The 10,000-nt window shown below is 49.4% G+C and overlaps 3 protein-coding genes and 3 long non-coding RNA genes across 6 annotated transcripts in view; 2 read left to right on the top strand and 4 right to left on the bottom strand.

Moving 5' to 3' along the window:
• The window catches only part of LOC310755036 (ciliary microtubule inner protein 2A-like), a 42,030-nt gene extending 40,683 nt beyond the window's left edge, over positions 1-1,347 (top strand). Inside the window, exon 9 of the mRNA XM_083631712.1 lies at positions 1,248-1,347. Coding sequence (XP_083487838.1) covers positions 1,248-1,336 — 89 coding nt within the window. The 3' untranslated portion in view covers positions 1,337-1,347. The remainder of the gene's footprint in view (positions 1-1,247) is intronic.
• Positions 1,348-2,025: 678 nt separating this feature from the next.
• On the bottom strand, positions 2,026-2,561 carry LOC310755042. Its single transcript, XR_014544132.1, has 3 exons — positions 2,521-2,561; positions 2,198-2,319; positions 2,026-2,131 (listed from the first exon to the last, which is right to left on the bottom strand). It is a non-coding gene; the product is annotated as an uncharacterized lncRNA (long non-coding RNA).
• Positions 2,178-3,718, top strand: LOC310755043. The gene is made up of 3 exons (XR_014544133.1): positions 2,178-2,222; positions 3,349-3,409; positions 3,658-3,718. It is a non-coding gene; the product is annotated as an uncharacterized lncRNA (long non-coding RNA).
• A 138-nt stretch (positions 3,719-3,856) lies between these two features.
• On the bottom strand, positions 3,857-6,339 carry LOC310755041. The gene is made up of 6 exons (XR_014544131.1): positions 6,193-6,339; positions 6,064-6,138; positions 5,845-5,991; positions 4,507-4,542; positions 4,020-4,391; positions 3,857-3,913 (listed from the first exon to the last, which is right to left on the bottom strand). It is a non-coding gene; the product is annotated as an uncharacterized lncRNA (long non-coding RNA).
• On the bottom strand, positions 5,126-5,658 carry LOC310755037 (tubulin beta chain-like; the record flags this gene model as incomplete). Its single annotated transcript, XM_083631713.1, has 1 exon — positions 5,126-5,658. The coding sequence occupies one exon, from the start codon at positions 5,656-5,658 to the stop codon at positions 5,260-5,262; it is 399 nt and encodes a 132-aa protein (XP_083487839.1). The 3' UTR covers positions 5,126-5,259.
• A 49-nt stretch (positions 6,340-6,388) lies between the features above and the next one.
• Positions 6,389-7,476, bottom strand: LOC310755040 (tubulin beta-4B chain-like). The gene has a single exon (XM_083631717.1). It carries the CDS (start codon positions 7,288-7,290, stop codon positions 6,391-6,393), a length of 900 nt encoding a protein of 299 aa, XP_083487843.1. The 5' UTR covers positions 7,291-7,476; the 3' UTR covers positions 6,389-6,390.
• Positions 7,477-10,000: the final 2,524 nt, after the last annotated feature.

Raw genomic sequence — 10,000 nt, 5'->3', positions numbered from 1 at the left:
CCCTCTCTCCCCCCCGCCAGCCATCCGGGACAGCTACGCCCAGACCTTTGGCAACATATATATCTATATATCTATCTATATATTTATTATTATTATTATTATTATTATTATTTATATAATTATTATTACTATTATTATTATTATTATTATTATTATTATTATTATTATTTTCCTCTCCCGCCAGCCATCCGGGACAACTACGCCCAGACCTTTGGCAACATATATATATAATGCGCTCTCTCTCTCTCTATATTATTATTATTATTATTATTATTATTATTATTATTATTCATATTATTTATATTTATATTTTCTATTTTTATACGTATTATTATACGCCCAGACCTTTGGCAACATATATATATATATATATATATATATATATATATATATATATAATGCACTATATTTATTATTATTATTATTATTATTATTATTAATTATTATTACTATTTATTATTATTATTAATATAATTATTATTTATATTATTATTAATATTAATATTTCCCTCTCCCCCCCGCCAGCCATCCGGGGCAGCTACGCCCAGACCTTTGGCAACATATATATATAATGCGCTCTCTCTCTCTCTATATTATTATTATTATTATTATTATTATTATTCATATTATTTATATTTATATTTTCTATTTTTATACGTATTATTATACGCCCAGACCTTTGGCAACATATATATATATATATATATATATATATATATATATATATATAATGCACTATATTTATTATTATTATTATTATTATTATTATTATTATTATTATTATTATTATTATTAATTATTATTACTATTTATTATTATTATTAATATAATTATTATTTATATTATTATTAATATTAATATTTCCCTCTCCCCCCCGCCAGCCATCCGGGGCAGCTACGCCCAGACCTTTGGCAACATATATATATAATGCGCTCTCTCTCTATATATATTATTATTATTATTATTATTATTATTATTATTATTATTATTATTCATATTATTTATATTTATATTTTCTATTTTTATACGTATTATTATACGCCCAGACCTTTGGCAACATATATATATATATATATATATATATATATATATATATATATATATATATATATATATAATGCACTATATTTATTATTATTATTATTATTATTATTATTATTATTATTATTTATATTATTATTATTTTTTTATTATTATTATTATATATTATTATTATTATTAATATTTCCCTCTCTCCCCCCCGCCAGCCATCCGGGGCAGCTACGCCCAGACCTTTGGCAACAGCACCCGCCAGGCCTTCTTCGCTGAGCTCCGGCGGCGGCAGCGGGAGGGCTGACATCCAACCAATTAAAAAGAATCATCATCATCATCATCATCAAACGAGGCTTTTTATTGGCCGCCGGAAACCACGGGGTGTGACGTCACAACCACAGAGGAGCGGGGAGGGAGGGGGTGGAGGGGACCGTCCGGGAAACAGAACGGGAGAACGTCCTGGAGGACCGAGAGGGGGGAGCTTCTAGGGAACAGGGAGAACGGTCCTTCTAGGAGAGCAGGGAGAGCGTAGAGAGGTGACCTTCTAGGAAACAGGGACGTCTTGGAGGACCAGGGGGAGAGGTGACCTTCTAGGAAACAGGAGCTGTTGGCAGGAGAACGTCTCGGAGGACTGAGAGGTGGCCTTCTAGGAAGCAGGTGTCGGGGGAGGTCCTTCTGGGAGAGCCGGAAGAGCGCGGAGAGGTGACCTTCTAGGAAACAGGGACGTCTTGGAGGACCAGGGGGAGAGGTGACCTTCTAGGAAACAGGAGCTGTTGGTAGAACGTCTCGGAGGACTGAGAGGTGACCTTCTAGGAAGCAGGTGTCGGGGAGGTCCTTCTAGGAAAGCAGGAAGAGTGTGGAGAGGTGACCTTCTAGGAAACCAACGGGAACAGGAACAGAAGAACGTCCTGGAGGACTGAGAGGTGACCTTCTAGGAAACATGAGTGGATGGGAGAACATGGTGGAGGACTGAGAGATGACCTTCTAGGAAGCAGGTGTCGGGGGAGGTCCTTCTGGGAGAGCAGGAAGAGCGTGGAGAGGTGCCTTCCGAGGGGAGAGGTGACCTTCTAGGAAACAGGAGCTGTTGGTAGGAGAACGTCTCGGAGGACCGAGAGGTGACCTTCTAGGAAACAGGAGCGGTTGGTAGGAGAACGTCTCGGAGGACCGAGAGGTGACCTTCTAGGAAGCAGGTGTCGGGGAAGGTCCTTCTGGGAGAGCAGGAAGAGCGTGGTGAGGTGACCTTCTAGGAAACTAGGAACATCTTGGAGGACCAGGGGGAGAGGTGACCTTCTAGGAAACCAACGGGAACAGGAACAGGAACAGAAGAACGTCCTGGAGGACTGAGAGGTGACCTTCTAGGAAACAGGAGTGGTTGGGAGAACATGGTGGAGGACCGAGAGGTGGCCTTCTAGGAAGCAGGTGTTGGGGGAGGTCCTTCTAGGAGAGCAGGAAGAGCGTGGAGAGGTGCCTTCCGAGGGGAGAGGTGACCTTCTAGGAAACAGGAGCTGTTGGTAGGAGAACGTCTCGGAGGACTGAGAGGTGACCTTCTAGGAAACAGGAGCAACGGTTGGTAGGAGAACGTCTCGGAGGACCGAGAGGTGACCTTCTAGGAAGCAGGTGTCAGGGGAGGTCCTTCTAGGAGAGCAGGAAGAGCGTGGAGAGGTGACCTTCTAGGAAACAGGGACGTCTTGGAGGACCGAGGGGAGAGGGGACCTTCCGGGAAACAAAACGGGAGAACGTCCTGGAGGACTGAGAGGAGACCTTCTAGGAAACAGGGAGAACATGTGGAGGTCCTTCTAGGAAAGCAGGGAGAGCGTAGAGAGGTGACCTTCTAGGAAACAGGAGTGGCTGGGAGAACATGTGGTGGTCCTTCTAGGAAAGTAGGAGGAGCGTAGAGGTGACCTTCTAGGAAACAGGGGCGTCTTGGAGGACCGAGGGCAGAGGGGACCTTCTAGGAAACCAACGGCAGCTGAAGAATGTCCTGGAGGACTGAGAGGTGACCTTCTAGGAAACAGGGAGAACATGTAGAGGTCCTTCTAGGAAAGCAGGAAGAGCGTAGAGAGGTGACCTTCTAGGAAACAGGGACATCTTGTAGGACCGAGGAGAGAGGTGACCTTCTAGGAAACCAACAGCAGCTGAAGAACATCCTGGAGGACTGAAAGGTGATCTTCTAGGAAACAGGGAGTGGCTGGGAGAACGTGGGGAGGTCCTTCTAGGAACGCAGGGAGAGCGTCGAGAGGTGAGCTTCCAGGAAACGGGCGTCTTGGAGGACCAAGGGGAGAGGTGACCTTCTAGGAAACAGGCAGTGGTTGGGAGAACAAGTGGAGGTCCTTCTAGGAAAGCAGGAAGAGCGTAGAGAGGTGACCTTCTAGGAAACGTCCTGAAGAACGTCCTGGAGGACTGAGAGGGGACCTTCTAGGAAACAGGTAGTGGTTGGGAGAACATGGGGAGGTCCTTCTAAGAAAGTGGGGAGAGCGTAGAGAGGTGGCCTTCTAGGAAAGCAGGGAGAGCGTAGAGAGGTGACCTTCTAGGAAACCAACAGGAGCTGTAGAACGTCGTGGAGGACCTTCTAGGAAACCAAGAGGCGGGTAGAGGGGTTCCTTCCAAGGGGAGGTGACCTTCTAGGAAACAGGAACATCTTGGAGGACCGAGGGGAGAGGTGACCTTCTAGGAAACAAACAGGAGCTGTAGAACGTCGTGGAGGACCTTCCAGGAAAGCAGGAAGAGCGTAGAGAGGTGACCTTCTAGGAAACAAACAGGAGCTGTAGAACGTCCTGGAGGACCTTCTAGGATACCAAGAGGCGGGTAGAGGGGTTCCTTCCAAGGGGAGGTGACCTTCTAGGAAACAGGAACATCTTGGAGGACCGAGGGGAGAGGTGACCTTCTAGGAAACAGGAGCCATTGGTTCAGGAGAACATCCTGGAGGACTGAGGTGACCTTCTCGGAAACAGGAACCGTCGGGAGAAGGACATCGTGGCGTGGGGGACCTTCTAGGAAAGCAGGAAGAGCGTTGAGAGGTGACCTTCTAGGAAACAAACAGCAGAAGAACGTCCTGGAGGACTGAGAGGTGACCTTCTAGGAAACAGGAGTCGTTGGGTGAAGAACATCGTGGAGGACCTTCTAGGAAAGCAGGAAGAACGTCGAGAGGTTCCTTCTGAGTGGAGGTGACCTTCTAGGAGTCAGGAGAACGTAGTGGAGGACCAAGGGGAGAGGTGACCTTCTAGGAAACCAACGGGAGGAGAAGAACGTCGTGGAGGACCTTCTAGGAAATCAGCTGGTGAGAAGATGGAACCGAGGTGGAACGTCTGAATGGAGAACCATCATGGAAGGAAACATCAGAAGAACATCTGAAGAAGAAGCTGGTGAGAAGATGGATCCAAGATGGAAGGTCAGGATGGAGAACCAATGTCAGGATGGAGAGACACCATGGAAGGAACCATCTGAGGAACATCTGAGGAGCATCTGAAGGAGAACATGGAAGGAAACATCTGAAGAACATCTGAAGAACATCTGAAGAAGATGGAAGGGTCAACATGGAAGGAAAGCTCTGAAGGACACCTTGGTGAGAACATGGATCCAATATGGAAGGTCAGGATGGAGAAGCACCATGGAAGGAAACATCTGAGGAACATCTGAAGGAGAAGACGGGAGGAAACATCTGAAGGACATCTTGGTGAGATCTTGGAATCAAGGTGGAATGTTGGAATGGAGGACCACCATGGAAGGAAACATCTGAAGAACATGGAAGGTCACCATGGAAGGAAACATCTGAAGGAGAACATGGAAGGAACCATCTGAAGAACATGGCAGGGTCACCATGGGAGGAGACATCTGAAGGACATCTTGGTGAGAACATGGAAGCGAGGTGGAAGGTCAGGATGGAGAGCCAGCATGGAAGGAACCATCTGAAGAACATTGGAAGGAGAAGATGGAAGGAAACATCTGAAGAACATCTGAAGAACATTGGAAGGAGAAGATGGAAGGAAACATCTGAAGAACATCTGAAGAACATTGGAAGGAGAAGATGCAAGGAAACACCTGGAGACGAACGGAGATCCAAGATGGAAGGAAACATCTGAAGAACTTCTGAGGAACTTCTGAGGAACATCTGAAGGAGAACATGGAAGGAAACATCTGAAGAACTTCTGAGGAACATCTGAGGAACATCTGAAGGAGAAGATGGAGGGGTCAACGGAAAGCCGGTGGTTGTGGTCGTTATGGGCCCTCCTAGGCGGCCTCCTCCTCGGCCTCCTCCTCAAACTCCCCCTCCTCCTCGGCGGTGGCGTCCTGGTACTGCTGGTACTCCGAGACCAGGTCGTTCATGTTGCTCTCGGCCTCGGTGAACTCCATCTCGTCCATCCCTTCCCCCGTGTACCAGTGGAGGAAGGCCTTCCTCCGGAACATGGCGGTGAACTGCTCCGAGATCCTCTTGAAGAGCTCCTGGATGGCGGTGGAGTTGCCGATGAAGGTGGCGGACATCTTGAGGCCCCTCGGCGGGATGTCGCAGACGGCCGTCTTGACGTTGGTGGGGATCCATGGGAAGGAGGAGCTGGGAGGGCAGGAGCTGGAGAAGGTGGAAGGGTCCACGTGGGAGGGAACATCTGGAGAACATCTGAAGGAGAACATGGGAAGGAGAACATGGAAGGGCCACCATGAGTGGAAACATCTGAAGAAGATGGAAGGGTCACCATGAGAGGAAACATCTGAAGAAGATGGAAGGGTCACCATGAGAGGAAACATCTGAAGAACATCCTGGTGAGAACATGGATCCAAGGTGGAATGTCAGGATGGAAGATCACCAGGGAAGGAAACATCTGAAGGACATCTGATGGAGAACATGGAAAAAAACATCTGGAGAACATCTGAAGGAAAACTTGGTGAGAACATGGAAGCAAGGCGGAAGGTCAGGATGGAAGGTCACCATGGAAGGAAACATCTGAAGAACATCTGAAGGAGGACCTGGTAAGAACATGGAAGGTCAGGATGGAGAACCACCATGGAAAGAACCATCTGAGGAACATCTGAAAGAACATGGAAGGAACCATCTGAAGGAGAACATGGAAGGAACCATCTGAAGAACATTGGAAGGAAACATCTGGAGAACATCTGGAGAACATGGAAGCATCTGAAGGAGAACATGGAAGGAAACATCTGAAGAACTTCTGAGGAACATCTGAGGAACATCTGAAGGAGAACATGGAAGGAAACATCTGAAGAACTTCTGAGGAACATCTGAAGGAGAAGATGGAAGGCTCAACTTTTGAGGAAACATCTGAAGAACATCTGAAGAAGGTCAACATGGATCATATGAAGGAGAACATGGATGGGGATGGGTGGTTGTGGTCGTTCTGGGTCCTCCTAGGCGGCCTCCTCCTCGGCCTCCTCCTCAAACTCCCCCTCCTCCTCGGCGGTGGCGTCCTGGTACTGCTGGTACTCCGAGACCAGGTCGTTCATGTTGCTCTCGGCCTCGGTGAACTCCATCTCGTCCATCCCTTCCCCCGTGTACCAGTGGAGGAAGGCCTTCCGGCGGAACATGGCGGTGAACTGCTCCGAGATCCTCTTGAAGAGCTCCTGGATGGCGGTGGAGTTGCCGATGAAGGTGGCGGACATCTTGAGTCCCCTCGGCGGGATGTCGCAGACGGCCGTCTTGACGTTGTTGGGGATCCACTCCACGAAGTAGGAGGAGTTCTTGTTCTGGACGTTCAGCATCTGCTCGTCCACCTCCTTCATGGACATCCTGCCCCGGAAGACGGCGGCCACCGTGAGGTAGCGGCCGTGGCGCGGGTCGCAGGCGGCCATCATGTTCTTGGCGTCGAACATCTGCTGGGTCAACTCGGGGACGGTCAAGGCCCGGTACTGTTGACTACCTCGGCTGGTCAAGGGGGCGAAGCCGGGCATGAAGAAGTGGAGGCGGGGGAAGGGGACCATGTTGACCGCCAGCTTGCGGAGGTCGGCGTTGAGTTGGCCGGGGAAGCGGAGACACGTGGTGACTCCGGACATGGTGGCCGAGACCAGGTGGTTGAGGTCTCCGTAGGTGGGGGTGGTCAACTTGAGGGTCCGGAAGCAGATGTCGTAGAGGGCTTCGTTGTCTATGCAGTAGGTCTCGTCGGTGTTCTCCACCAGCTGGTGGACCGAGAGGGTGGCGTTGTAGGGTTCCACCACCGTGTCGGAGACCTTCGGGGAGGGGACCACCGAGAAGGTGTTCATGATGCGGTCGGGGTATTCTTCTCGGATCTTGGAGATCAGCAAGGTCCCCATGCCCGAGCCGGTGCCGCCGCCCAAGGAGTGGGTGAGCTGGAAGCCCTGGAGGCAGTCGCAGGACTCGGCCTCCTTGCGGACCACGTCCAGGACCGAGTCGACCAGCTCGGCCCCCTCGGTGTAGTGGCCCTTGGCCCAGTTGTTGCCGGCGCCGCTCTGGCCTGCGAGGAGAAGACCATCGTCATCATCAGGATCATGCCCAACATCATCATCATCACATCAACACCATCATATCAACTTGAGGACCATCATCATCATCATCATCAGCAGGATCATGCCCAACATCATCAGGATCATGCCCATCATCATCATCACATCACTTGAGGACCATCATCATCATCATCATCAGGATCATGCCCATCATCATCATCATCATGACCATGGCCTTCATCATCACCATGTCCTTCATCATCATCATGACCACGTCCATCATCATCATCATCATAGCCTTAATCATCATCATCATGATGTCCATCATCATGACAATGGCCTTCATCATCATGTCCATCATCATCATGTTCTTCATCATCACCATCATCATCATCATCACATAAACTTGAAGACCATCATCATCATGACCATGGCCATCATCATCATCATGGCCATCATCATGACCATGTCCTTCATCATCATCATCATCATCATCATCATCAAGACCATGGCCATCATCATCATGACCATGGCCATCATCATCATCATGGCCTTCATCATCATCATCAAGACCACCACCATCATCATCATCATGGCCATCATCATCATCACATCAACTTGAGGACAATCATCATGATCAGGATCATGCCCATCATGATCATCAGGATCATCATCATCATCATCATCATGGCCTTAATCATCATCATCATGTCCATCATCATCATCATGTCCTTCATCATCATCATCATCATGACCATGTCCATCATCATCACCATCACCATCATCAGGACCATCGTCATCATGATCATGGCCTTCATCATCATCACATCATCAAGAGCAGAGGAGACCATAGAATCATCATCTTCATCACCATCATCATGGCCTCCATCATCATCATCAAAATCACCATCGTATGGCCTTCATCATCAACACCATCATCAAGACCACCACCACCATCATCATCGTCATGACCATCATCAACACCATCATCAAGATCATCATCATGGCCTTCATCACATCACCATGACCATGTCCATCATCATCATGGCCTTCATCATCATCAAGACCATCATCATCATCAGGATCATGCCCAACATCAACAAGATCATGCCCATCATCATCATCACATCAACTTGAGGACCATCATCAGGATCATGACCATCATCATCATGACCGTGGCCTTCATCATCATCATCATCATGATGATCATCATGTCCTTCATCATCATCAAGACCATCATCATCATCATCGCCATGGTCATCATCATGGCCATCATGGTCAACATCACCATCATGGTCATTCCCTTCTGGCTTAACCCTCCTAGGATGCTGTCTCTTTCCTCTCTATGATCCCCGGAGGACCTAGAGGTCCCTTCCCTCTCTATGGTCCCCTCAGAACCGCCTGGAGAGGTCCCTTCCCTCTCTATGGTCTCCTGCAAGGGGGTCAGGCTGGAGGACCTAGGGAGGTCCCTTCCCTCTCTATGGTCCCCTCGGAACCGCCTGGAGGACCTGGAGGAGTCCCTTCCCTCTCTATAGTCTCTTGCAAGGGGGCAGTCCCTGCCCTCTCTATGATCGCCTCAGAACCGCCTGGAGGACCTGTAGGGGCCCTTTCCCTCTCTATGGTCTCTTACAAGGGCGTGAGGCTGGATGACCTGGAGGGTTCCCTTCTGCCTTGACCCTTCTAGGATTCTGTGCCTTCCCTCTCTAGGATCCCTAGAGATCCCTTCCCTCTCTATGGTCTCTTGCAAGGTGGTGAGGCTGGAGGACCCAGAGGGTTCCCTTCTGGCTTAACCCTTCTATGATGCTGTCTCTTTCCTCTCTATGATCCCTGGAGTACCTAGAGGTCCATTCCCTCTCTACGGTCTCTTGCAAGGGGGTCAGGCTGGAGGACCTAGCGAGGTCCCTTCCCTCTCTATGGTCCCCTCAGAACCGCCTGGAGAGGTCCCTTCCCTCTCTATGGTCTCCTGCAAGGGGGTCAGGCTGGAGGACCTAGGGAGGTCCCTTCCCTCTCTATGATCCCATGGTAACTGCCTGGAAGACCTGGAGAGGCCCCTTCCCTCTCTATGGTCTCTTGCAAGGGGGTGAGGCTGGATGACCTAGGGAGGTCCCTTCCCTCTCTATGGTCCCCTCAGAACTGCCTGGAGAGATCCCTTCCCTCTCTATGGTCTCTTGCAAGGGGGTGAGGCTGGAGGACCTCGGGAGGTTCCTTCCCTCTCTATGATCCCCTGGTAACCGCCTGGAAGACCTGGAGAGGCCCCTTTCCTCTCTATGATCCCCTCAGAACCACCTGGAGGACCTGTAGGGGCCCGTTCCCTCTCTATGTTCCACTATTAATCCCTTGGAAAAGGGTCAGGCCGGATGACCTGGAAGGTTCCCTTCTGGCTTGACCCTTCTTGGATTCTGTGCCTTCCCTCTCTATGATCCGTAGAGGACCTAGAGGTCCCTTCCCTCTCTATGGTCTCTTGCAAGGGGGTGAGGCTGGAGGACCCAGAGGGTTCCCTTCTGGGCTTGACCCTTCTAGGATGCTATCTCTTTCCTCTCTAGGATCCCTGGAGGACCCT

Source organism: Podarcis filfolensis (genome assembly GCF_964270895.1).
Source record: "Podarcis filfolensis genome assembly, contig: HAP1_SCAFFOLD_100, whole genome shotgun sequence".
Taxonomy (NCBI): domain Eukaryota; kingdom Metazoa; phylum Chordata; class Lepidosauria; order Squamata; family Lacertidae; genus Podarcis; species Podarcis filfolensis.
Note: the sequence above shows the minus strand (reverse complement) of the source record. Positions and strands in the feature narration are given on the sequence as shown.